Here is a 27775-nt window from a genome sequence, read left to right as displayed (position 1 = left end):
GGGCCGGAGAGTACGTGTCTCGGGGGGAGGAGGAGGTGGCGGCGGGGCCGGTGCGGAGCAGCCGAGCACCGTGGGGGATTTTAATCCGATTCCGGCCGGCCCGGATTTTATCGCGAGCGGCTTTTAAAGTGAGTAGGGGCGGGCGGCGGCACGCGGGGGGAGGGGCGGCAGCGGACCGGATCAGACCGGCCCAGCCCTGCGGGGGGAGCGGCCTCGCTGACCGCCGGCCCCGCTGGTCTCTTGCAGGCGCTTCACGTCCCTCTCGCCTCTGCGGCCGGGGCAGCATGTCCGAAGCGGAGCAGCAGTTGGCGGCCGCCGCCGGCGCCACCCAGAATGGACACGAAGCGGCTGAGAGCTCCGGGGAGCAGCAGCAGGCCGACACCGGCGGGGCCCCGGCGGCTTCGGCGGGCGCGGCGACAGCGGCGGCAGCGACAGCGGGAACGGCGGCGGCGGCGGGAGCCGGCCCTGCGGCGGGGACGGCGGGGGTGGCCGCCAGCCAGAACGGGGCCGAAGGCGACCAGATCAACGCCAGCAAGAACGAGGAGGACGCGGGGTAAGCGGCGGGCGGAAGGCGGGAGCAGGCCGCACCCCCCCCCATCCCCGCCTCGGGCGCCATGTGCGGCGGCGGAGCGCGGCCGCTAGGCCCCGGCGCGGCCCTCGGGCGGGCGGAGCGCCCCGTCGGGCCCGGGCCCCGCGGGGGAGGGCGGCGGGCGGCCCCGCTGCGCAGCGCTCGGGCGGGCGGCGGAAGGCGGCCCGCAGCGGCAGCGCTCCCTTTGTTCTGGAGCTGCCTTTTGTTGGCGCCATGTGGTGGCTGGGGGAGGGGCGGCCGCGGGCCCTCGCCGGCTCGCGCTGTAAAATGGAAGGGATTTCCCTCGGCGCGCCTCCCGCCTCGGCCCCGTCCGCTTTAAAGCAGAGGGGAGGAGGAAAGGAGCCGCTCGCTGTCCGGGGTAGTGGCTGCGAACTTTGGGGGCTTCGTAGAGAAATCCCGCCCGTCGGCTGAACGCGAGCGTGCTTTGTGTAGGGCGTGCGAAATAACGGGGGTTGGAACGTAACGGTGGCAGTCTTAAGTATTTTTTGGAGGAAGGGAGGGAAAAGCAACACGAGCGAAGTGATGTGCGGTGTGATCAAAAAGTAAGAGTGATTTTGGTTTACGTCTTCGCAGCATTGTCAGAAAACTGCTTATTGCTTAGGAGTGTTTTCTGGAGGAGTCAGGGAAGTTTTGCTGTGTTTTAGTAGCAACATTTGTACATGAAAAGACCAACTTATTTACGATCACCATCAATCCTTTTCTTATCTTTTTGAACATACACACTTGGCCTGAGAGCTACCTGCCTGTTCCTGCAGAGTCTTTGTGAGCCTGGCTACTCACATATTTAATTGGAACTTCCTTTGTTGTCACTGGGCCCTGAGTCGGAGGGTCGTTTCCCTGAGGCTGAACAGAGATGAAGCTGCAGCAGTGCAATAGGTTTCTGTTTATAAGGGAAGGACTAAGAGTTATATGAGCTTCCTGCAACCTAGGGCCGGATGTGCCTTTTTTCATAGCATTGAAGGATTGAGAAGTACACCTCTGTAAGCTGTGTGAATTTTCTCCTTACATCCTTAGTGTGCAGCGTTCCCTGCAAAGCGGATGATATTGTCCCATTTGTCACGTAGCACGTGACAAATTTCAACCCCAAACCTGTAGACTAAAATCTCTAAAGAGAAAGAAACAAAGCCAACAATAATTATTCAGAGGGACCAAATTGAGTGAAAATTTTTAAGCCTGTGCACAAGACCTGCCCAAGACCTGTTCAGGATGTAGGCAGTAAATACAGTTGGTAGCTGAAAATTGCTTTGATTTGTGTTGGTATTCTGAGGAGGGGAAAAAAAGAGACTGTGCATTAGCAGTGCAATTGTCCAGTTTTGCGTGGCTGCTGAAGGGGAAGTGAAATACTAAGAAATGGTCTTAATTTCAGTAGCTCTGTTCTGTGGTGTTAAAATACATGTAAGTGTTGATCATACCAACTTAAAAACCAAAGGGTTGTAAATCACAGTGTGATATTGACTCCTGTGGTAAGCGATTATTTTAGCACGTGGCAATACCTGCGTGTAGTCCCATCCTTACGGCATGCCTAAGCTGCCTGCAGATAAATTCCTGTCATCCCCCCCAGCCTTTGAATTTCTCTTGGATCTGTTCTGTAAGAACAACTAGTGATGCCAGGGCATGTTGCATTGTTGCTTGGTCAGTAAGCTATTTCAATGAGAATGAAGCCATCAAGTTATCTTTCTTTTATCTTTATTGAAAGGTTTAGTAAACTCTGGAAGGCTTTTCCTTTACGAACTCTATTTTAATGGTTATAAGGTGTCTTAGGCCTTAAATACCATACTGCAATACTTAGTTGGGAGTGCACAGCTGAATCTGAAAAATTAACAGATTTAGCCTGTAAAGGATATGGTTTCCTCCAGTAAAATGAAAAAAGTCAAGCAAACAGATCAATCACTTTGTGGATCTTTTTCTCATGTTGCCATTTGAACCTAAATGGATGCTGGTTTTGGCAGGTCAAAGTTACACGTTAACACCAATGGCCAATTCTATTTAGATGTAGGCTAGTTTATAAATTGCTCCTAGCTTCTACTGCCAGATCATGGTTACCTCTGAACAGAGTAGTGACAACTTAAACTGCTTTAGTCTGTAGTTAGGTAAAAAAGCTCAAATGCTTTTTAAAAGCTCGGTTTGTTACCTTGGAAACTCTGAAAATAGAAAATAGTTGTGCTATTAATGGCTTTATTTAAGTGAGGCATTTGAAAAGTGCCTTGTTGACTGATCTTAGTTTTGCTTAGTTTCAATTCTGTATTGCACTTGAGTAGTTTATAGTTCTTTGTGATGCTTTAGAGGTAATTTGTGTGGGAGTGCAGGTAAGGAAGTACTGTATTGTGGCCTCCCATGAAAGCAAAGACTGGCTTAATGTTGTCACACGGATGAAGACAGAACTAGATTCAGTAACTAAGTAGGAAGAAGTGCACAGTCTACTTGTTAAGGGAGGTCCAAAGTCCGGTCTGTTGTAGGAGACTGTTGTTAGCCATCACAGATATGTTGTAAATTCTGCAGGTTGCTCTTAAGGCTAATATTTTTATGTTCATCTGTCCAAATTAAGAGAGGACTTAAGTATTTTGATTTTGGTGCCCTTTTCTAGCCTGAGTACTTTCAAAGCAGTATATATGATCTCAGTTCCTTTCAAAAAGGAAAAGGCAGTAATTGATAATCAATACTGCTTTGTTGCGAGTAACAAAATTCACAGTAGAAGAACGTAAGTTACTGGTGAGGAGTACTTGAAGCAGTTTTTCCTGTTCTTTTACAGGACATCATAAATTTCAGAGTGTACTACAATTCCCTCAGAGAGGAGGAAGGGGGAAGAAAACAAACCCTTGTGTGCCCCTGTAATGTTAGCTTTTGACAAGATGCAAAAGTGTTTAACCTTCAACGGTTGGACCTGTTCTGACAATGCTGCTGAGGCGTGTATTACTGTGAGCATCTTGCTGCATGTGCTTTTCTGTAGTACTTCCTGAATCTAAATAGCTACTCTCTTTGAAATTTCAGGAAAATGTTTGTTGGTGGCCTCAGTTGGGATACAAGCAAAAAAGACTTGAAAGACTACTTCACCAAGTTTGGTGAGGTAACTGACTGTACGATAAAGATGGACCCTAACACGGGAAGATCCAGAGGCTTTGGATTTATACTCTTCAAAGAACCTGGGAGTGTTGAAAAGGTGAGTTGAAGTTTTGTTCTCAATTTCTCAGATTCTTAAATTAAAGGGAAACTTTCTAGCTTAAGTTAATCTAATTGAATTATCTTTTAGGTTCTGGAACAGAAAGAACACAGGCTAGATGGACGACTAATTGACCCCAAGAAGGCCATGGCAATGAAAAAGGATCCAGTGAAGAAAATATTTGTTGGTGGACTTAACCCCGAAGCCACAGAAGAGAAAATCAGGGAATACTTTGGCGAGTTTGGAGAGGTGTGTAATGTTATCTAACTGAACACTGAAACGCAGTATAGTTAACAGTTGCTATTCAGATTACTAATAATGGCAAACTATAGTAATTTCAGATATGTCAAGTCTTTTGTTACTGATTCAGAGGTTTCTTATCTTGAAAGCAAGGCAGGCATTGCACTAAATGTTTATGTTGCTAGTTAGATACCTCATTTGAACTCAAACCATTCTATTCTATGTTAAAATTCTTTTTAAGATTTGTAAAGTTAGTTGAAGCCTCTAGTTTGAAAGCTAATTTTCCTATGGGAAGAACATTATTGCAACTTTAGTGTTGCTTAATACGTATAGGTTTGAAACTTACAGTGTTACTGTACCAAATGCCATGCACTTAAGTGTTCTGCTAAAATTTGAGCCTAAAACAGTATTTCATGTCTTCAGATTGAAGCAATTGAACTTCCAATGGATCCAAAGACCAACAAAAGGAGGGGGTTTGTGTTCATCACTTTCAAGGAAGAAGATCCAGTGAAGAAAGTTTTGGAGAAGAAATTCCATAACGTCAGTGGAAGCAAGGTAAGAACTTAATTCGTGAATCTTTGACCAGACTGTTAAGCAGAATACCACTATGTCTGTACTCTGAAAAAGATTTTGTAAACCTGGGATTTCAGAGTACCCAAAATACAATAAGGATGGTGTGCAATTTACTGTATTTTTTTCTGCTTTATGTTCAGCCACAGAACCTGCCAAGGTTCTTTGCCACTATTTGCGGCTTTAATATTTGTTAAGTGCTCTGGCCTTTCATAAGTAAAGGATTTAATTAATATCATTACATATGTAGGGAAAAACCGGCTTGTGTATATATCAGTATGGTGATAAAAGCCATCTGAATAGATTCATGCTCTATTTTTCATCATAGAGTAATTGCATAAATTCAAAGCTTACTGGTTCTAACTTGAGGAACCAAAAATAAAATAAATGCTTAAGGGCCCCTTGAACCTCATCAGCTGTCTTTGTGAACCACTGTAACAGTGGTGTGGGATGCTCTGGTTGGCTGATGGTGCTTATCTGTGGGAGTAGCTAATACAGGTTCAGGTGTCAAGCTAATGAGGACTGGAGGCAAATGATGTGTACTGGCTGGAAAGTGTCCCTCTTCTTTTGCTCTGTGCTCACCATCTATACAGTAACCTCGGAGTCCTATCAGAACTTTTCATACAGCCCCACATCGTAACTTGCATTGCATGTAGTTAAAGACCAGATCGCTTGACACAGCACAGAGTAAAGTTTTGGTAATTACCTGTTCATTTGGTTTGCCAAACTGTAGTTAGCCATAAAGTTTGTCAGAGGAGGTAAAGGATTGGGTGTGAGAAGAACCAAGAAATCATATCAGTATATCTCACATCTATGGCTTGTTTTTGTCATAAGATAATAAAACCAGCACGTTACCTTAAAGCAAGATCCAGTGTGAAGAATTCCAAGCAGAGTTTCCCGAGGTACCATTGCAGGGCGTTGTTCCTTTCACTGCTTCATTTCCAACCATACACAGATTCAGGAAGTAGAAGCTAGCTGATAACTTGAAATGGAGGTTGGGGCCAGTCTTGGAAATTTTAATTCCAGTTATTTTTAATGATTTGTAGCATTGGAGAAGTTAGGTTTTCAACTGTTGGTTAAGGGTACTTTACAGTCCAACACATACTCATAGAATAGGCTGCATGAAGGCTGCCAAGAGCATTCATTTGGCTTATTTTTCAGCCTTGTTGGTAGCTCTTCAGTCAGTGCAGCTCAGGTGAAGTAGTCCAACAGCTTAGTCCTAGAGGTTCTGCAGGATGTGGGGCAGCCTTGTAGCCACCCCAGAAGCAGCAGTGGCTATGCTGAAGTGTCTTCCCCACCTTCCTCTGAGGAAACTGATGGTGGAGAAGGGGTGGCATAAAGTACTGATAGCAGTAGCTGGCTTGAATGGCAGATAGTGACTGACTTACCTTGGCCCGAGCAGCATGATAAATTGGATGCTTCTGGATGTGCAGTAATATTGGCTGCGTGACAGGGAGCACAGCAGGAACACCTTTGCCTCTAGAATAACCTCTGGCTTTCCTAAGTGGATAGGTTTGAGCAGTGCTGTTTTAAGAGAAATAAACACATTCCTCCTTATTCTTTGTTTGCAGTGCGAGATAAAGGTAGCACAGCCAAAAGAAGTATACCAGCAGCAACAGTTCAGTAGTGGTGGAGGAAGAGGTAGCTATGGAGGAAGAGGCAGAGGTGGAAGAGGCGGTGGTAAGTATTGCACACACTACTTTAGTATGGACACATTCAAACTAAGCTGTGTGTACTAAAATGGGATTTTGTGGATGGTTTTCCCTTCTATAGCTCAAAGTCAAAATTGGAATCAAGGTTATGGCAATTACTGGAACCAGGGTTATGGGAATCAAGGATACGGCTATCAGCAAGGTTATGGTGGCTATGGAGGCTATGATTATTCAGGATATGGGTATTATGGATATGGACCAGGCTATGATTACAGTAAGTAAAGAACTGTATTGGGTATAAGCAAGCGTAACTAATTAGCAGTTTAATGCATTTGTTCTCTTGTTCATAGGTCAAGGCAGTGCAAATTATGGGAAGACACCAAGGCGTGGTGGCCATCAGAATAACTACAAGCCATATTGATCAAACTTATTCAGGTATGCAGTGGCATGGTCTCTTTTGGAAAATGACTGCATAGGTTTTGTATACAATGCTGTAGATGGTATTTCAGTTCTGTACCAAATTTAACTTTACAATAAATTTCTATGGCCTGTTAAATGTGCATCTTACTTGGAAGAGCTCCTTGGAAATGTTTTACATGTTTAATACTTACAGATAACTAGTTGTTTAGACAGTGTGGTGTGTAAATTTCAGCCTTGCTGAAGATATTAATTAATGATTTTATTAATAGGTTAAACTGAAACTGATTTTGAGGGTCTGCTTAAAGCTGCAGCTCTGCATCTAGGGACTGCCTCTTGGAGTTAACTATGGACTCTGCATTACTCCAGTTGTACAGAAAGAGATGCATCTTTAGGGAACCAGTGTCACTTTCCACCTTTTTATTTTGTATTGTTTTTGTGTCATACATTTCCTGTAATGGAAGTGTTAATTTTACTGTACTTTTTGGTACCTTTTTGGAATCTAATGTATTGTAAGGTATTTTACATGTGTTCTGATTCACCATGACATGGATATTGAAGCTATCCTAGCTTTTGAAATAAAAAAGGCGTAATCTAGTGTCTTGTGCCATTCTTCAGCTATGTACTAGTAAAACGGCAGTATAATTTTTCCCAGAACTTAGGTCATGGCAGTACCTTGATAGATGAAGAGTTGGGCTTACTGCTTTTAATCTGGAAACTAGAGGGCTGTGTTGGTAGGTAGTTGTGTTGACTTTAGCAGTTAAGTGACAGCTGAAAACTGCAGTCACTTCTGCCTCGAGGTTATGGAAGAGAGCCTGGGTGGAGATCCCCAGCTGTTGGGGCTGTGCTGGTGGCTCATGTTCTAGACAGGTATAGAGGTAACTGTAGTACTAACTGTAGTAATGCCTGCAGTGGAAGGCTCTTGTGGGTGGAGCCAGAGGCTTAGGTTTCAGGTAGGGTTTGGCAGGCTAGACAGCCTTGCAGGAGGAGGCTCAAGAGGTATGCAAGAAGCTACCTGCACTTCCTTTGTGTTTCAGCCTCTTGAGTCAGAGGTTTCTAAAAGTTCTTAAGCATATGTATGTATGTCTTGAAAGACAGGTTAGACAGACATTAAATTACTAATGCAAAAGCTCAATTTTTGCAGTCTTACTGCGTACCAAAAACACAGTAAAGAACTTCCACCTGAAGCTGTGGGAGGAAAAACAAGAAAGGTGCATCTAACAATGCAGCTTTTTCTAGAGATACTCCTTCCTTTTTATCGATTAGCTTACCACAGTTTAAGTAGTAACTACTATGTGATTTGCTTATCTGGTTGCAGAGCAGTCCCAGTCTTACATTTAAAAATATTCTAAGCAGCAAGTACTGCTGCACAAAGTAAATTTCTAATCTTTGTTGAAATAATCTTTTTTTTTACTTCAAAAGCTGATATTTTTCTTTTAATGTACAACTTGAACACACAAACCAGCAGTGGAGCCAAATCAACTAAGAAAGGAGAAAAACATGTTAATACTGATTTTTACTTTTTTTTTTTCATGAGGGAAGCAGCAATTCCTACAGAAATGATAATATGCTGCTCCCTGCTGGCTGTCCTTGAAATTGAAAACCATAAAGTTAAAAGCTTCTAAGTTTTGTCTGAGATTAAGTTATAGTTTTGAATATAAAAAAGAATGAAGCAGATCTTTAATTGGGTAGTGGGCACATCAGCTTTACAGTTGAAGTATGTAACAAAGTGCCCAACTTGAAAAATATAAAACTATATAGACAGTTGAAACAGGTAATATTTAGAAGGATTACTCTTGAAGATTGGCAAGTGAAGTGCTTTACTCTGTTGCATCTTTTGTTTTTCTTTTGAAGTAAGGGTTGGAATACCTTCCTAGCAGGTGGTTTGCCCTCTGAAATGGGATTTGGACAATGTTATGCCAGAACCATACTGCTGCAGTATTTCTGTCTAGTTTGTTAGCAGTAGCTTGTCAACCTGTTACTGGTTCCCTTTGGAAGTAGATCCTCAAGTAATGCTTCATTTCTCAGTGGTTGGACTAGATGATCTTAGAGGTCCTTTCCAACCTTAATGATTCTATGATTCTTTACAGGTGATGTGGCCTCAGGCAGAAATGGGTTACTAGCACTTAAATGAAGAGCTTGCTTTCCCTTTCTTGCATGTGAAGTGTGTGATACAAAGAAAATCTTACTGTCAGGTGAAAGCAAGGGCTTGTACACAGAGTTGTTTCTGAAATGGCTGTAACATACTGTTTATTTACTAACTGTACTCAGATATTTCTTGAGGACAGTATTTCCTAAGAACAGCTGTGGGAGCTGTGACTTCGAGCTGTCTGTTCCTCATGAGTGTGGGGCTAAAGCTCTTTACTTCATCTGCTCATTGAGAGCTTGTTGATTAAAGTGCTAACTAGGACCACGTTAGCTTTAAACTGCCTACTGAAACTAATCAGAGGAGCCTGGGAAAAGCATTTCCAGGAATAGAGTTACCACTGGTAGCAGGAGATAACAACAACAACAAAAAGCTAGTTGGCTCATCTTAATTTTTAAACAGGCATAACCTGAAAGAGCATGAGTTTGGAAAACATAGTTTATAGTAGCTACTAGAAAAATACTGCTTTAAAACCAGTTTTAGATACTCTGTTAAATAAAAGCCAATCCCACATCTGCCACAGTTGAACATTTATTTCTCCTAAAGCTTTCACTTAATAATAAGATAACTGAAAATAACAAAATCAAAGGTTAACTTATCTGGTCTAAGACATACTAAGATGAGGATTAAGTGTACGTTATCACAGTAGAGTAATTTTTCTTAGTAGTAGGTCTTGAAACATGTTTGAAACCTATGGAAAGAAAATAATGTTATGTTTTTCCTATAAAGCGTCATTAAAAGCAATCTATTTCATTGCCTCATTTTCACTTACATGCAATGTAAGTGTTGTACTGTACTTAGTGAGAGGCTTTTTTGCATTCTTGGTTTTTTGTAGAGAAGCATTTTTTTTGCTTTAGATTTGCAGATAAGCATATTAAGTTATTAGGTGTCTTAAGTTAAACTGATACTGTGAGTAATCCTTCTGTTCCCAAGAATCCATAGTACTAACAGCTGTATGTCTTTTTATTAACTTGCTAAATAAAATATTAACACACTTTTCTTGTGCCTGCTATACTGCTATTGCACTGAACTAAAAACATGCTTTTCCTTAGCATAGGGCCATAGCACTGTGAATCTAGTGTGGTGCTTGAGGCCAACTGACTACATTCATATCCAGGTACCTAAACTTTTCTGGGTACTTAGTTAAAAACACATTCATTTGTCTTCTGTTTGAGTTGGTTTAAGGAAGTACCAGGTGTACCAAACTGTTGTTATCAAGGTGTTAACTAACTGTGAGTGTATGCTGCTTGTAAATGTGTGGAAAATGAGAAGTAGCTTGATGTTCTGCAAGCTACAGAAGGACCTCAACAGATTAGTATCTGTTGTTTGGAAGACTTAACAGGTCTTTGTCTTACTGACACCCCAAACCTGGTGGGTATGGGGCTAAGCTGATGCTTAATCATGAAGTAACAGCCATGAGCTTGAAGTGATTCTGTGCAGTTTAAAGAAAATGGGCTGCAGTAGTTTTATGAAGGGCTATAAACAGGACTTTCACTACTAGTTTAAGTGGAGGCTCCCAAATAGTGGCATGCAGAATGTACAGTGTTGGAGCACATGTTCTTAGGGGAAGTTATAGGAAGACTTGCTGGGAAGTAGTTATCCATCTGACTGTAACTAGGCCCTGTATGAAGCTGTCTGGAGGCTATAGCCAGTGAGCAGCTGGCACAAGAGCTGTGACAGCATTAGGCATTTCTGAGGTGTTAGACCTAGCTTGAAAACAAACAAATTCATAAGTGTTACACTAGAAGTATCAGACTAATAGAAGGTTGCAGTGAATTCTAGATGCAGCCAGGTCTAGATTGCCAAGGAGCTCTGAACTAATTTCAAGTAAAAGCAACTCTGAGAAAACTTGGTCCTGGTCTACTGCCAGGGTCAGTGCCTGTGAAGCATGTTTAGAAACATCAACTTCTAAACAGTAATGTAAAGAGTGAATATAGATAAATACCTGCTTAGGTTGAGCCAGTGGATGTTTTCTCCTGGTTCATATGTTCTTTTTCCATATCTGGAAGGACAATAAGCAACAATTCAAACTTTGACACAAAGTTTTAGACTAACTTTAACACTGAATGTGCACAAGTTGTACAAAAAGCATCAAATGCATCTAGACGATGGCTCTCGCCAGTGCAGCTTAGTTAGCTTTGACATTTGCTGTAAACTGAACACTACCCTCTGCCAGAACAAAACTTTTAAAGATGTATATGCATCCTTGGAGTAAAAGGTTCTGTTAGATTGTTTGGAAGTGAAGGCTAAACTCTCAATGATTGACTTTCCTATGCGTTTAGTGTCTGCCATTTGGGCTTTGTTTCAGGACTTCTGAAAAGCAGGCTCAGCTGCTCAGTCCAACAGTAACTGCTGTAAGGCATTTTTAAAATCTGTATTACCTGTTAAAAGCTTGTCTATGGTGTCCACTACAAATTTTGCATCCTCCATAGTGAAACACATTGGGGGCTTGAATTTAAGTACATTTCTTCCTGGCCCATCTGTACTCAGGAGAATATATTCTTCCTTAAGCCTGGAAAGAGCGGTAACAGAATTATGTTCACATTTTGCATATAGTTCAGAAAACTTTAAAAGCATCATTATGGTGGCTGTCCAGACAATGCTTTTCAGTGCTGACTGGTGCTAATTTGCTATACTTGAGCAGCTACTGAGTGGCAGGTTGCTTTGAAACTGTGTGCTTGTCTAGCACACTGCAAAGCCACATGATTGTCGCATGTACCTTGTTATTAAATACTCTGCTTCTTCTGTGGCTGGGGTCCTTTTGGCTTGATCTTTAATTAAGTCCACTCCAATGAATAAGCCAGAACCTCTTTAAAAGAAATGTAAATAGTCAGTCTGTGTCACAAGAAGGAACTGCAAGTGAACTGAAGGATTGAGAGATACAGTTAAGGTTTGGTCTCGCAGAAGTCTGAGAACTGGGGATGGTTGTTGGCTGCTGTTTACAAAGAAGGTATAGCAATTTTGCAGAAATGTGGTAGTATGGTATGGGCTTGTCCTGTGCTGTCATTCTGAGTAGATAAATGATAAATGTATTTTTCATCCCACTTATGAATTGTTCTCTGTGCATTGAACTACTTTTTTGTTTAAACTTTTGTCTTGGCAACTAATATATCAGAAGTGTTATTTCCTAGACATGCACAGAAGTTAATAAAGCTAAACTGGCCTAGAGTGGCAAGGTTTATCAGACTTTTGATTAGCTCAAGTATGGTTTAATCTAGTAGGCTGTTGATTTCTTATTTTTGCTAATGCCACAGCTCTGAACAGTTTCCTAAAACTTGGTCATGACAAGGCAAACAAAATGTAGCTAAAAATGTAAATAAGGAGTTGATACCTGACATCACCAATGATGGGGTGCTTGACTTTTTGCTCCGTGAGTAGCTTCATCAAGAAGTTACCAACTTCTGTGGCATGAATCTGAAGCTGTTCCTTCTCTATCACATCTAAAACAGCTAATCCAATGGCACACGAAACAGGGTTTCCTCCAAACTGAGATCAGGAAAGGAACACATGCAGTCTTGTAAATGAAAGCATAGCATCAGTGGTAACACGAGCACACTAAGATTTATATCCGATAGCCAGTAATTATAAAGTTGGTTCCAGAAAGATGCAATTAATACAAGCAGTAACTGTGTGGGTGACGAAGATTAATTAAAAACAAACTCTATGATTCTCATTTTAGTACTGACTCTTGTTTTTAAAAAGAAAGAAAAGAAGAGACTGTGATCAATTTTTACTTACTGTGTTGAAATATTCTACTCCTGTGGCTGCAAATGCTTCTGCAATTTCTTTTGTTGTTGCTACACAGGCAATAGGGTGCCCATTACCTATGGGTTTCCCCATAGTGACTATGTCAGGTATAAACTCTTCTCCCTGCAGCTGAAATGCCCAAAAGTGCTTGCCAACCCTGCCAAAGCCAACTTGAATTTCATCAGCAACAAACACACCTCCTGCCTTGTGCACATGCCTGTAACATAACAGTGATTATATGCTAGGAAGAGAGAGAGTGAACACAACTATTTTCTGTTTTGCAACATACAGAAAGCATTAATTTGCAAACTACTTGAAAACAAACCTTGTGAAGGAAAACTTCTATACCACGTGTTTAAAAAGAGGCCTTTGCTCCAATGCAAAAGCATTCACTTTTCCTATGCATGTAAAGCTGTATGCCACAGGAGACAGAAATTCTCCTATCAGATATTACATTTTACAAGTGAAGATAATGAATGACTGACTACTTACTCTGCTACTTTCTGAAAATAGCCTTCTGGTGGGATGATCTGACCACCGACGCTTGGCAGAGATTCAGCAAAAAACGCAGCAATCTGAAATATACATACTGTGTAATGACTGAACACACAATACAGACATTTGTGGAAGTTGTGTTAACAGTTAGCATTGACAGGCACCTGTACTGATCTCTTAGGCAAGATAAAAGGTCAAAGAAATCACTTCTTACCTCTCTGCCTTTCTTATGTGCTCGCTCAATAATATTTTTCACTTCGGTGGCATAGGCTGTTGCTGGATCTTCATGGTCCTCTCTGTATAGACCTCTGTATGTGTCTGGAACAGGAGCCTATGCAAAGGAACAGCATTCTGTGTTCAGTAAATCATAAATAAGTCTTCATTTAATTTACAAGTAATCAGTAGTTATAGGCTGAAGTACATACCACGTGGACCCATTCCTTTTGTCCTTCTAGATTTCTGAATTTATATGGGCTTATGTCAATCAAGGATGTCAGATGTCCATGGTAAGCACTTAAAAAACAATCAGCAGAACTAAACAGTAATTTCTTCATTAAGAGTTCTTCAGGCTTAACATTACTGACATCTAAAAGAGTAGATGAGTTACATCACCTGGTAGAAATACAGTCACTAGTGAGAACAGCTGCAGGATTTCTAAGGGATGCAGGCAAACAGCAGTCCTTGTCACTGGTTTTCCGGAGCCAGTGAGTAGAATTGCAGCAGCGTAAGTCACAGATAGTACTAAAAGACTGCAGGAGTTGCTGTTCCTGGCCTGCTTCTGAATATCCTCCAACAATGGAATTTTTGTTTTTTTTTTTTGGACATCTTGCTCTAATATTTGACCACCTTTATGGCAGAAAAGCATTTTCCTATGTCTCATCAGAATTCTTTAGGTTTCTCCTTCTGTCTGCTGTCTCTTTTTCCTGTCACTGTGCAGCTTCAGACCTGACTTTGTGGGTTTTGTTTGTGCCTTCTCCTAGGAATAAACAAACTCAAGTTTTTGAAACCCTCAAATCTAGAGCTTCCCCTCCCATGGTGACAGGCCAGTGCTGGCTTGTTTCAGCATGGCAAAGCCTGTCCTTTGCTGGTGAGCCCTAGCTGAATGCAGTCAGTACTTTAGGAGTGGTCTCACAAATACTGAGCAGAGAAAAATTCCACTTCTTAGCTACATTCTTCCTACAATAACAAGCGCTCTGAACTCAGATATAAACTGAGTCTTGTAACCTACAGTAGATAAAACTGCCAACATACTTACTGGTCTAGAACTATGACATCCTCGTGCTTTGTAAACTGCCGTGCCATTCTTAGGGCAAGATCATTAGCCTCAGATCTATAATTAAAAAAAAATGGTGTTTAATTGCAGATACCTGAAGTTTGAAACTTGTAGAGAACACAGAACTGCATGCAAGGTACTGAAAGGTGCCTGAGTAATCAGCAGTGCTCTGCACTCGTTAGGTAGAACTGCTTAACAGAGTAGAATCCATCTTAAAAAAAAAAGCTGGATTGCAGAAAGTGCATGGAAAGGAAACATGGAAGCAGTTTCCTTTTTATTTTAATGTGTAGGGGTTGCTTGGGAATACAGGAGCCTCCTGCAAGCAGATATGTGCATTGTAACATTGAATTCTGAAAACATGTCAGACCAGAAACAAATACAGTAAACCCTTATGTTAATGTAGGCTGAGGCCTTAGAATAAAAAGCGATACAAATAAAGCACTAGCTCAGTTTTTGACAGAGAGTTTGTTAACTACAAACTGCAGAGCTGCAGAAATTCTGAATGACCACAGTTTGTTCATAATCAAACTACTTCAGTTCCTTTTGTTTTTTTAAAATACAGTCATCACTCCAGAGCATGCAGCTGACGTACCTGTCTGTATCTAACCAGGGCAAAAACAGCGATTCTGATATATCTGACTTACCCAGAATTCAAGAAATAAAAGGTGCACAACTTCTCAGGTAGCTTTTCTGAAAGTCTCTCTGCATAATCAGTCAAATTGTCATGAAGATAACGAGAATTTGTATTTAGCAATTGGTTTTGCTCGTGGGCTGCTTTTACTACATCGGGGTGACAATGTCCAACTGCAAGAGAGGGGAGAGAGAGGTTTGAGAGTTCTATATAATGCATGGTGTCTTTTAGCAGGCACATACTGACTCTTAATAGTACAGAGCTACTGTCAGTGATGTTCATATTTGATCAGTTAGGCATTAATGTTAACAGTATAGGACAACATTGGTACGCCTTGAATGCTCTCATGGAAAACTTCCATTGTTCAGGAAGGTTTAAGTTGGTTGCTGTATTTCAAGGCTGGTACTTAAACTGCAAATTGATATACCGAAACAAACAGCGCCTAGTTTTGTACTTTGAATGTAGACATTTGAATAGGTGTATTTGCAGATAAGCTTTACCATCAAGTAATTATATATTGTCATTACATATTGACAGTAATACATGGTACGACTGTCAGCCCTGGCCAGCAATTTGAAGTACTGTAAGAAACAGCTGCTTCATAGGACACAAATAACGCACCACACTGGGCTGTGGTCCTTCAGCAGTACCCTTAGTGACACCTGTGAGTACGACAAACTGTCCTTTGTTAATTTTACAGTCAGATGCTCGACCTGAATTTTCTCACACAGAGCTCTGTGAAGTTTAGATAAGTACTTTTCTGTGAAGGTAGAACAGGAAGCAAGTCTGGAAAGCATCAGTTTCATGCAGAAATCCAAACATGAGCAGAAGTTTCTCAAACTATAGGCTCAGTTAAAGTTTCTTCTGCTTTTCCAATTAAGCAACCATTTCCTGCAGCACAATGGAACAGCGGTAAAAAGTACTGATTGTTCCTCGCTCTGCTTAGTAAAACATGGTATTGAACAATAGAACTTCAGCTTACCATGAGCAACGTTGTTTATGCAGTCAAGGTATTGCCTTCCATTCTCATCGTACATGTACTGGCCTCTCGCCTTTACAATCTTCAGTGGATCATTAGGATAAAACAGCTTGCAAGAAGAGCTGTGTAAAGCATCAGAAAGCAAAGTAAGCCTTAGTGAAGTCCCCCAGTCATCTAGTAATACTCTTAGTGTAGTTAATCAAGAGAAAGACAACTCCCCAGTGCAGCAGCACATGCCACCATCCTCCTCCTGGCCCCTAAAAGCACAGCTTAGGATGGAGAAAAGAATAGTCTTTGTGCTCTGACTCGATAGCCAAGTTTTGGTAGGCTTGCAGGCACAAAAACCCACTCCCGAACAAAAATCCGTCACTGGCAGTCCCCAACCACAGCACACAGACAGGACCTGGCTCTGAAGTGTCATCTGACCTTAACTACGGTTCCTTGGTGTCTGTGCCGGCTGCTTTCCCTGCTCTTGAAACGATTTGTGCCTGTTCTTACTGATCACTTTTATTATACTCTCGCTATTCTTTCTAAAGGCACAGTGCAGCTGATTCCTACGTCTGTACAGAGCTTCACTAACACTAACAGAAGCCTTGAGTAACCTTATTTAAAAGTCTGGGCTTAAGTGAGCTGTCTCACTTTTCACATATATTTGACAAATTAAATTTAACGTGTCTGCCTAAGGAGAGCTGCAGGATTTAACTGAGGCTGAAGGACAGTGCCAACCTGGAATACCTCGTTTAGCAAATATTGCTTAGAAAAGTAAAAGGGAAATAACACTGTATATTGAGAAATATCAACTAATTAAAAAATTTGGTGTTAAATAAGACAGTAATTCACTGTCCTCCCCTTCAGCAATCCTACGCTGTCCACATGCATTAGCAGTAGGATGACAGAACAGGTTTGGCAGTAAAATCATGCTGACGGTTCAACCTGTGCTAAGAAAGCAGTAATGAGGCTGGGCCGGATCCTGTCCTCAGAAACAGAGCAAATGAGTTACAAAAGAATTCAGTACACAGGCTGGGATCTCGAGTTCAGTGCAGCTAGCACAGATCTCTGCAGCATTTAGCCCAGCCTGCCTTCTGCCGGCACAAGGCTTTACAGACAGAGGTTGCCTTCCTTTCCAAGTATGTAACATTCCTGTGGTCAAACAGAAATGCTCTTGCTGCCGTTCCCAGTAGCATTCTCCAGAACCAACAATTTTTACAATCATTTGGAACAAAGCGAGTAATGGAAAGGCTGCAGATGAGTCTCGTGCTTCATTCTAGTACGTTAATTGTGACGGTTTTCAGTGCTACGCTCTGGCAGTTGGGCTCATTCTGGGTCAGCAGCACCAGGAGCTGCTCGGCAGCCGTGTGGTTTGCTCGCTTAGAGCCAAGCGGCCAAAGATCGGCTTTGTAAGCAGTTCTGAGCTCCAACAGCCACGCCGTGCCATCCGTGTTGTGAGGGATCTCGATGCCTTAGTTTCATAACCTTCCTTAAACACTAATTCGATGAGTAAAGCCCAGGCTCCGCTCGCTCTCAGCACCGTCTCTATCCCAAAGCTGAAATACCGGAGCAGGGAGCGCTCATAGCCCCGGCCGCTCGGTGCCTGCCCCGCTCCGCGCCCCGCTCCACGGCCGGCAGCGCCGGGGCACTTCGGTACGGACGCTGCCGGCACTTACCCGATGAGCTGCCGCCGCAGGGTCAGGGTCTCCTGGCGAGAGCGCTGCGCTCGCCTCATGGCCGCCGTGTCCGCGGCCCGGCCCAGGCGGGAGGAGCCGGCCCGGAGCAGCAGCCCGCCCGCCCGCCCCACCGCCGCTCCCCCTGCGGGCCGCCGGCCGGCACTGCGCTCCGTGCCGGAAGGGCAGCGCTGCAGCCCCGGCCCCGCCCGCTCCCGAGCCCGCCCGCAGCAGCACCGGGGGGAGCGGCGTAACTCACCCGTGCTTTGGCCTCTCCTCCGCCGGCCGGACTGGGCTCCTCTGGCATCAGGAGTGGTGACTTCACCCTGCAGGTCCCGTGGCCCTGGGAGGTTCTACCAGCACACACGGGCTGGGGCACAGTGCTGGCAGCAGCACGCGGCTCAGAGTGATTTGTGATGGTAGCTTAGGGGTTAGAGCTGTAGTGTTTAACACACTGCACTCCTTAAGCAAAAGTACAACAAACCTCTTGTATGGTTGTGCTCCCGCGTTGAGTCTGCTCCTCTGCAGCTGACCCAGAGGCAGCGGGTGGGATAAAAGCCAAACGCTGCCGTCAGGTGAGAGGAGACAGTCCTGGTGATGGTGGGATGGGATTCCTTAAAGAAAAACACAGAGATAAGAACTGGAAGGGACGTGCGTCTGCACTCTGCTGTAGGTGCTGTATCCCCAGCAGAGCCATCAGTCATTCATTCTAAAAGATAACCAGATTTTTATTCTTTCATTTCCACTATGTGTTTGTATCCGTTTGTTTTAAACTGACAACTGGGAGGACTCAGACCGTTTGACTGCATACCCAGCAGACCAGAGTTGTTTTCAGTTGCAGCTATTTGGTAAACACAGGAGCAGGTTCAGTTTTGTATTAATGTGGGGAATCCCAAACCAAATTGCCATACATTTAAAACTACACTGAGCTTCAGTGGTAAAACTCAGCTGTTGCATAAGTCAATTCTGAACAATTGAAATGAACTGAAAGACAGTAGAGGAAATACGAATAATGGCCATTAATCTTTATTTGAACTCTTGTCTGGTTAAGATACTTTGCAGCTATTTATAATAACAACCGGAACATTTACAGTTTGCTGATCCTTGGTTACAAACGCAGAGTTCATTATACATATTCACACGACTGTAAAAGCAACCTGTACAGAGAGACCACGTCTAAACGTCAAGTCTTGGCTTTTCTTACAGAAAGCACAAGGAAGTGTTTCTGGAGGTCTCGAGCTGACGTGCTGTCCAGTGCAGCTTTAAGCTACAAATACATACACTGCAGGACTAATTAATAAGCATTTTAACACGTTAAAACAATGGATACGAAATACTGTCATTAATGCCTTCATTTTTAAAACAGTTGTTCCCCAAAGCAGTGAGTAAATAGAACACTCTTCATGGCATACACTATTAAAAATCACAACATGTTGCAAATAGAAACGTTACGCACATTTGTTTTTAGTTCTTAATATTTGTATGTATTTATATATATTTTAAAAGTGGTACATTTTACAGAGGCTTACTCAGCTTTGTGTACCATACCACGTAAATACAGCCACACAAAGTACTGCTCAGGGTGCCCGGCGTGGACACGTGTAGTGCACACAGCCCTGGCAGCTCTGACAGCCACCCTGAAGCAATGCAGCCATTCCCATAAATAAGGCTTGCATAACTTGGAAGAGGATTAAGCTTTATCAGCATAATTTCAAACAGGTACAGATAAAACTCATATTGCATACATTTCTCTCAACTGCGTTATAAATAAGTCAGATCTTCAGTTAGGTTTCAATACCAGCAGCTACAGTTTCTCTAATTACATCAGTTCAGAAATGGCACCTAAATGCTAGAGGACAGACCAGTGTTAAAAGACCTGCATGCCCAAAGCAACTTCAGGTGGCAGAGCTGGTGGCTTTCAGTTCTGACTGGTATTTTGTGCTGAACATTTGTCCTATTGAGCATTTTTGTTTTCAGTAAGATACCAAAGTAGAACCCCAAGTAGCAATGCAAGAATTGCTATGAAATTGCCTATACAGTGGCATTCCATCTATGAAACTGCCCAGCAAACACAACAGCACTCCAGCCCCCATTCTAACTAATGGCAACTTACCATTTGGAAATGGCCTAATTTGGAAATGCAGTGGGTACCTGCAAAACCAGGTCCTACCTTTATTTCACAGCAGGAAAGCAGATTTGATAAGCATCCCCTTCATAAACTCGTGTAAAATGCACTTTTAACAATTAAACGTACAATTCAGTGTTTAAAAGAAGATAAAAACCCACACATTTCTAGCGTCATTTACACAGAAGTGTATCTCAGATACTTGGGACATCTTCATTTTAATCTCCATTAACAGCCACGTTATATAAGAAGCCACACACAGACATACAAGTTCACTGTGTCCCATGAAACAGCAATGAGAACTCCCACCACAGCTTAGCAAACAGGGATTAATTGTCCTAAGACATAGGAAAACCGCAAATGTTAATGTATTTCTTATTCTACTCTGCTGTCAATAATGCCACTTCTTATGCATTGAAAACTCATGTTTCCCAGCTTCCCTGCAGTTTTCCCCCAGGCCCTCTACAGCAGTATAGAGTCCTAAGGTCTATCAAGGCCGTCTCCCATTCATTTCCAAGTGTCAGGTTTTCAGCACTTGCCTTAGCTGCAGCTTACACAACAGTCAGACCCTTCTGGTGTGCCATCTAATGAATGGAGCATGGGAAGGCTGCTGTGGTTCGCTCGGGAACACGAGAACACTAGGAGTAACCTTTACAGTCTACCTGGTTAAGCCTGGCTGTACTACCAAACACACCGAGTACACGATGAGTCAATCTGAGGGCCTGCAATGAGGCCAAGTCCAGTACAGGGCCTTTCCTGCACCCCAGGACACCCTGAGGATGGTGGGACCAAATCTCTGCCTGGCTGTGCTGGCGTAGGTCAGACCCAAACCTATCCCGGTTCAGCCACATACATACAGCGTTAATCCAAGAAAAGCAGTCTGGGGACGCTTTATTTTTAATCATGAGTTGTTACTGATATTTTTGCATATATTCATAAAAATCTATTGTCTGTGAGGAAGATTAAGAGCTTTCAGTCTAAAATTTTAGAATGGAAACTTGGCTGGCAACCTCCTTTTATTTGCATAATGCTTCTAATTAATGATCTGGGCAGCAATTGGATTAAAAAGAATACGATTGTGTTTCCCAAGAGGAAATATCCGAATTGGGCAGCAGATGAAAGTTCCTGTCTAAGCGCTCCTGTTTTGCAGTGATTGATTGGAACCCCACCTGTCTGTGCCTATGCATGCAGTCAAGGAGCAGTGCTGTTATTTTGGGGTAGGGATGATTTCCCATCATAGCACCGAATTTGTTTCTGTTCGAAAAAGACGGCCTCCAGAGGGCAGCATGAAATCAGCATTCGATGCCCAGGAAAGCCACGCTCTAACGTGCCTTTATGGTGAATTAACAAGGACACATATATCGAGAGCAAGGATAGCTGTTTACCATTAGAGTAAGTCTGAGATTTTTCTGGCATCTTAGCACTGTAATTAAGCTATGTGCTACAGCTGGCTGAGCTCTGCTCTGGGGGCCAGAATGAAAGCAGACAGGCTGTCCTACATGAAAGCTCATAAGCAAACATGCTTGCTGGGCACTGGGTAAGTGTAACGGTCAGAAACGCCTGCCTAGCGACCTGTGTCACTGTGCATGGAACACATCTCAGCACTGCACAGGCTGCTTTGAGCCACTGACACCTCACATACATTCTGCTGGCTTGTCAATTTCAAATGCAGAATGTATGAAATGACAGCAGATAAAAAAAACAACTCAGTTAAGTACTTCCGAAAAAGAAAACACATTGGGAAGTCTGTTATCATCACAAGAAACGTTCCTATTTTTAAATACACAGGAGAAAAAAACATATGAAATGAAATTCGGTGCCATTATAAATACAGCAAGGATTAGAAGCAGAGTATGCAACACGTCTTCCCCATGGAAATAAAACAAAGTATACGGCTTTTTGTTTTTTTTTCCTTCTTAAGCTAAAATCCCAGTGCTTTGGGTCTTGGAAACAGTCTCAGTTTGGAGTCAGACTGGATTTTATCTACCACCTGTTTCACGGCCCAGAGAAATACTGATTAACTAACCTGCCCAGCCCGCAATTAGGCCAGCTGCAGAACTCTAATTAACCTCACCTGTCCCCACCACTCAGGCTCACACCGTGGCAAGGGCCCTTCTGGAGCTGCCAGCACACTCCTGGCACTAGACCGGACCTACAAACACGGGCATTTTTGGCCACCAAAATAGACACGCAGCCGAGCCCCGGGCACATGGCCACACTCCCAGCAGCACCGTTCCTGGAGCACAGACAGACCTCACGGCTGCCTGCCCTGTTCCTGGGAGCACGCAGACAGCACTATCTGGGCCTAATGGGAATCATCACACTTCTATAGCCTGTTACATCAGACCACTGAATGCTGTTCTGCAAACTAGGAAACTGGGATAAACACGAGTTTGGCTTGGCTTAATTTCCCCCAAGACAAAGAACTTAAGCGTTTTAACCCAAATATTTGTTCACTGATGAATCCACGAAGCTCACACATCAACCACTGTACTGATGGAGATAAATCAATTGCTCAGTCACAGTGACCTACATTTCATCGCGTCAATCATCTTTATTGCTACTGACATCTAGTGGCAACACTTAGCTGCGTTTCAGAATTCCTGTAAAGCAGCCTTACGTTCTCTCAAGCCAGAAAAAAGGGAGAATCCCTGGGGGAGAAATGCACTGTGCTCTGTGAGTGGCTGAGGTCATTCCTGAGTTTGAACAGAGGCTGCCAACACTGCCCAGAAGTAAAATTTACCTCGTGAGCTGTTTGCATATTCCGTGTTCTATAAGGACCTACGTAACCATTTTCATACAGGAAAAGAAAATAGTCAACTGATCTGGCATGAACCTGCTGAGCAAAGCACATCCTCCTTTTTTAACCCTTCCCAATGAGATCATGGCTGCTGTGCAACAGCTTTTCGTTTAACAACCTCCCCTCAATAGGTGTGCGTGGGAAGCACGTGGACCTACACACATTTCCTCTTAGGCTGTGCAGTCAGTGCAAAGTGAACAGTTACTCTAATATAGTTTTTCAGTTTGTGCTGCATGATGGATAAGAAACACTGAGCTCAGAATGCACAGACTAAGCACAGTGGTCCCGTGGAGGACCAGGAAGGACGAGGAATGCAGGTTACAACTGCAGTCTCTGGCAGTATTTGTGCCTGGGGATCTCTACCATGCCCTGTGCCCTGGAGCTCTGCTTGCCATGGGTTTCAGCTGCTTTGGTGATGGGACTGCCTGGGACCAGCAGACCTATAACTGACCCCCTCCTGGTTAGTTCCTCATAGCTGGTGAGGATAGGTGCCACATACTGCAGGACCTGTCCCTGCCAGCTCTTCCCATGGAACTGAAAGCAGCAGCAGATCAGAGAAGCTGCTTTGCACAGGCTGCTAGTCTAGACACACACAGTATATCTGATGCGTCTCGAGCACAGCAGACTTGCTGCTAGCGCACAGGTGGACCTGCTTTGTACGTGCAGGATGCACCATATCCAGCGTGCAGCACAAACCCAGCAGAGGGCCTTAACCTGGGGATTTTCAAACGTTACCTCTGCAGTGTCCGTCAGCCGAGGTGGCAGCACTGATGGGTACGGATCAGCCACGGCCCCGCACTACGATGCTGGTTCCAGCCTTCCTCCTGGGCTGGCACGGGAACGTTACGAGGGGACGGGGAGGAAAAACCCCAGTGAAGAAGTTCAGTGGCTTTAAAAAGAGCTCTCCTGCTCTGCTGAGAGCGAATGGCGTGGGTTCTGTGGCACCAGGCTCTGTGTTGGGAGGGGGAAGGCTACCATGCACAGCGGATAGAGCAATAGGTAAAGCACTGTTCTGGTATTCTGTATCAATGTTTTGCAGGCCTGGCAGTGGTCACAGTTGATGCCTACAAGCACTGGATATTCCACAAGTTGAAGACGGAATACTGACTTGTTTACCTGAAGATAATAGGACTTCGGGGGTATTTCCTCAGAGAAAATATAAATTTTAATATAATTTCATAAGCTTTGGAGGTTAGCTTGTCTTGTAGCTTCAGTGATATCAAACTTCTTTGAGTAGGAGCTAGATAGAAAGCTGTTTAGTTTTTGCCAGCATATGTAAAACAAGACTTTTCTATCTGCATTGTAGATTGTTTGTGGACACTTGCAGATTCTTGTGCTTTCTGCAGTCATTCTGGGGACTGAACTCTCATTGATATCGATAGAGGTTCCATGAACAGGACATCTGCAGGATACCAAGTGTAGAAGCCCACGGTGTGGTTTGGAGTAGTGAACTGCTTTAGTTTGGAGATGACTGGGGGAGATGGGAAGAGCAACTGTACGCTAAGGGAACAATTACAGATCTTCTTCCCAGTGACATCAATGAGAGATTTGCCTTCGACCTTCCAGAGAAGAATTAGCTTTAATTTGGGACAGCAAAGGGGTTTTTCAAAAGCATTAAAAGCCAGTGGGAGCTCTTTCAGCAGCTCCTTTCGCCTTTAAAAACCCTCACACCAAAAGTGGTAGCTAACGTCATGAAATGGAAGTAAATAAAATGCATTTTCATTGCTGTTTGAGTTACATAATTCTTGTTTCTTGATTTGTTAGTTGATCTGAATTGATTTAATCTGTACAGTGACCAAAAACGTGGTCAGTAACTAATTGGTAGAGATGTGAAATATAGCCACAAAGCAAGCAGTGTGTAGGTGTAGGCCCCAGGCAGTGAACAAAGCTAGGTAACAGAACATTACTGCCTACGTCTGTAGATCTTGTGTGTCCACACTGACCAAGCCAATGTCCAATTCAGCATTTAACAGCAGGTGACAAATGCTCCCAGCTGACTGAAAGGATAAGCTCAAGAACAACCAGGACACAGTCACCGGACATCAGAAACCTCACCCTGTCTGTGCAGAGCACCGAGCACATTGCTGCTGCTATTCACAACACCGGGGCTAGCATTACTTACACCAGGATGGAGCTGTGCAGGGCATGTTCCCCCTGGAGCCATCAGTCACATCTCCTCCCACTGGTCCTGCAGCATCAGCTGCCCTGAGATGCAAAGGAGCCTCCTCGCAGGTTCAGATCTACTCAGTGCACCAAAAATGACTCCTTGTATCAACTGGTTTGTCAGCACAAAAATCAGGTTCTTAATTTCACTTCGGCCTCCTACACAGAGCCTAGCAACTTCTATTGGGCTAAGGTATTTCCTCCAGAAACCATCTGTGAAATCAGAAAGGCGTTAAAGCCATGGGGATTCATTCCATCACCGCTCTGGTTAGGATTAGCCAGACTCACCATTAAAAAGCCATGGCTTGTTTTACGTGATTTTACGTAGCTTCCACTTCAGCCATTGGATGCATCTTTGTACATCCTTCTCTGTTCAGTTTAAGAACTTATTGCTATAAAGTATCTCGTCCTTGGAAAGGAATCTGATTGCTTCTTGATCTTCATTGTAAGCTGAACAGACTCAGCTGTAAGTAATTGTGTTCCCTGCAAAATAATTTTTCATAGCTTTTTACTGCACAATCCCTGTTTTTCCAAGAAATGTTACTCGTAAGATGTTTGCAATTCTTCTCTTTTTAAATGTCTCTCATTAATGCGATATGTAATGGAAATCCTAACCACTGATTCATTACCTTGCTCTGCATGGATGTGCCTGAGATAAGTTAAAGAAAGAGACCCAAAAAGCATTGAAAGAGGAGGACAAGAGGAGCATGTAGAGCTACACAGATCACAATCAAACCACATAAACACAAGGAAATCAAATGCAAGCGAATCCTACAGACCAAGACAAATACTCCAAACTCCAAGTTTTGGGAACCCCAATAGCAACAGTATACACTCTGTTGCTTAATGGAAGACTTCAGCAGAGTCACTCCCTGCCCCACAACTGTCTGTTCTGAAAGCACTGCCGTGTTTTTGGTTGGAAATTTTGCAGTGGAGGTTTCTTAAAGAATTTGGGTTCTGCTTTAACAGAGCGCTGGCACATCTTCAGCTGCAGACCGCAGAACAGGACCCAGAGGTGCTTCCTCCTGAGATCAGAGGTTATCTGACAGAGGCCAAAACATCCACAGGCAGTCCAGGTTCCATTTCCCAAAGATTTGCTATTTCCATCACGACGACAGCAGGTAGCAACAAAGGGAGCTTGGCTTTGTTTCTTCTGCAGGTTTGAAGTCCTTTTGGTTGACCAGATGGCACACAGCAGCTTCTTCCATCCCTAGGGCTGCATCCTCTTTTTCTTTTTTGTTTTCTGCCAGTTTTTTTCACTCTTGGAGCACACGCGTGCAATGCAAATAGAGTTGAGAGCCAGGTTAGGACAGGGAGCCGGTAAGGCACACAGGGCAACGCACTGTCTCAGTGCTGTTAGTTCATACAGCAGCATTAGCAGTGAGTTCTGGTCATTCCCAGTAAGTGTCATTGGTACCTTTATCAAATCTTGATGTTATCATGCGTATCTTATGGGTTTGAGAGCTTTACACAGTATTTTCCAAGTCCATAAATGACAGAATCCAGTATAAAAAAAGGTCAATATATTACTGTTGAAGGGTTGTTTTCTTCCTTTTTTTATACAAAAATTAAAAAGATCAAAATATATCACATTATTTACACACTGTGCTTCATGCTTAGAGATCACTGCAAAAGAACACACAGACAAACATATTAATCAAAGAGAAATGCTCCATTACTAATCTTGTTAATATCAAGATAGTCAGATTTCATATTAACACTACCTCCAAATGATGTGGCACCAAATTAAAAACTTACAGGCCAAGGGCATGCTTATATCCTAACTGAGGGTTTGCAACCAGTTAGTAACATGCTTGCTATGCTTGCTATTAATTGGCTTTTTCAGCCTCAGCAAGGTTTTGGCATGGCGTTCCTAGCAGCCGTGCAGAAAGCAGTGCGTGCTGTGGGGAGCAGGGCATGGAGGCAGGCAGGGCACTGCTCCCACAAGGCACAGCACTGCTGGGCAGGCACACAGCCCACTGCTGGAGCACAGCACCTAACACAGCTCCTCAGGGCCCACGCAAGGAGGTATTACCATTACTCTCACTGTACCTTGTGCCAACATCCTGCTACTGGCAGTCCGTCTGGTCCCTGCAAAACAGAATAGATGGATTTTATTTCTGCTGACAGCAATCCAGGGGTCAGAACCAAAAACCCAAAGCTCAGTCCTTAATAAAAGCGTTAGCAGCACAGTAAAAGACAACGACCATGCACAACCAAGCTGCTGTGTGTGCACAACAGTAAATAGGCAGGCAGTGCCATCTGTGCGTCAAACACAACACAAGATCAAATAGGCTCCAGGATAAAAGGTATAAGCTGGCACTTCCTTACAACAAAAAAGTGAACACACATAAAAATGTGGAACCTCAATTAATTCAGAATCTGCTTGAAGAAGTAGTGGTTTTGTGATCAGGCCTATCTGTGGAAAGCATGATGTGGAAATGTATCTTCTGTTCACGTGCACATCTAGAGTTGGGGTTGATATGTTCTGTAATGCTGTTCTGTGTTCAATTCGATTCCGCAGTACTTAGTTTCTTTAAGGAATCTCGAGTTGCTGAACTGACTGAAATCGGATAGGTTGTGGGCTGTGTAAAGGGAGTGAAAAGACTTGTCTTTTTCTGATGGAGATGCAAGAAGTATGCAGAAATGAGAAAGCTGAAAGAGTTTACTTATCAGGAGGAAAACACTGACAAGGAAGGAGCCCTCAGAAGAGGAATGGACTTTTTATGATCAACTTTCCAAGCTACGTTAACAGAAATAGCTGACTTCAGCTGCCTTTTCTGATGCTGGATTTTTTTAAGGCTCTTGGATCTCTGATTGCATGAATTGCTGCATGTGGAGCTACAGAGAGCACACATGCACCGACCCTTCCCTCAGAACCATCTCCAAGTTAACCAGGGGTTGGAAGCCACGAAGACGTGTTGGCAGCAGAGAGAACTGCTAGTGCAAATAGAGGTCAAAAGGCATTTTTACATTTTTTACTGTAAATGTCAGTCATCGCATTTTTTGTATTCTGTATTGATTTTATATGTAAAATAGCCTATGCCCAATAAAAGAGATGCAGTGATGTAAGGTTACCCTCTCCAGCTACTTCTAGTGTGACAGGTCCAGTTATTTTCAGACCTTCCTA

At 43.3% G+C, this 27775-nt stretch overlaps 3 protein-coding genes across 28 annotated transcripts in view; 1 reads left to right on the top strand and 2 right to left on the bottom strand.

Annotated features, from left to right (window-relative positions):
* HNRNPAB (heterogeneous nuclear ribonucleoprotein A/B) lies at window positions 1–27735 on the top strand. Of its 6 annotated transcripts, none has more exons than XM_015293745.4 (9): window positions 1–128; window positions 247–553; window positions 3578–3746; window positions 3837–3995; window positions 4410–4541; window positions 6128–6236; window positions 6330–6482; window positions 6559–6643; window positions 23522–27717. In XM_015293745.4, the coding sequence occupies exons 2-8, from the start codon at window positions 285–287 to the stop codon at window positions 6627–6629; spliced, it is 1062 nt and encodes a 353-aa protein (XP_015149231.1). In that variant the 5' UTR covers window positions 1–128; window positions 247–284; the 3' UTR covers window positions 6630–6643; window positions 23522–27717. The 6 variants fall into 6 exon arrangements, with proteins under 6 accessions (XP_015149231.1, XP_015149234.1, NP_001383760.1 ...); XM_015293748.4 differs by lacking the exon at window positions 23522–27717 and adding an exon at window positions 8716–9770; NM_001396831.1 differs by lacking the exon at window positions 23522–27717 and adding an exon at window positions 6898–7223.
* Window positions 4475–21835, bottom strand: PHYKPL (5-phosphohydroxy-L-lysine phospho-lyase). 4 transcript variants are annotated; one of them, XR_005839642.2, is made up of 14 exons: window positions 17561–17644; window positions 15900–16018; window positions 14931–15090; window positions 14269–14343; window positions 13439–13526; window positions 13228–13344; window positions 13011–13093; window positions 12510–12735; window positions 12103–12257; window positions 11491–11580; window positions 11153–11283; window positions 10717–10773; window positions 5945–6080; window positions 4475–5869 (listed from the first exon to the last, which is right to left on the bottom strand). XR_005839642.2 is itself a non-coding variant. In XM_040647223.2 (13 exons), exons 1-12 carry the CDS (start codon window positions 17617–17619, stop codon window positions 10721–10723), a joined length of 1356 nt encoding a protein of 451 aa, XP_040503157.1. In that variant the 5' UTR covers window positions 17620–17644; the 3' UTR covers window positions 4475–6080; window positions 10717–10720. The 4 variants fall into 4 exon arrangements, 3 of the variants coding, with proteins under 3 accessions (XP_040503157.1, XP_040503158.1, XP_040503156.1); XM_040647223.2 differs by having other exon boundaries at window positions 4475–6080; XM_040647224.2 differs by lacking the exons at window positions 4475–5869; window positions 5945–6080; window positions 17561–17644 and adding exons at window positions 9290–9462; window positions 17817–21835.
* The window catches only part of COL23A1 (collagen type XXIII alpha 1 chain), a 156558-nt gene continuing 147344 nt past the window's right edge, over window positions 18562–27775 (bottom strand). For 13 of the 18 annotated variants that reach the window (XM_040647194.2, XM_040647198.2, XM_040647203.2 and 10 more), the window contains one exon: window positions 18562–26736. In XM_040647194.2, the coding sequence (XP_040503128.1) occupies window positions 26689–26736 (48 nt within the window). In that variant the 3' untranslated portion in view covers window positions 18562–26688. The remainder of the gene's footprint in view (window positions 26737–27775) is intronic. The other 5 variants (XM_040647196.2, XM_040647200.2, XM_040647205.2 and 2 more) reach the window with 1 other exon arrangement.

The sequence above is a fragment of the Gallus gallus genome, chromosome 13 (genome assembly GCF_016699485.2).
Source record: "Gallus gallus isolate bGalGal1 chromosome 13, bGalGal1.mat.broiler.GRCg7b, whole genome shotgun sequence".
NCBI classification, from domain to species: domain Eukaryota; kingdom Metazoa; phylum Chordata; class Aves; order Galliformes; family Phasianidae; genus Gallus; species Gallus gallus.
This window is presented reverse-complemented; position numbering and strand designations above follow the sequence as displayed.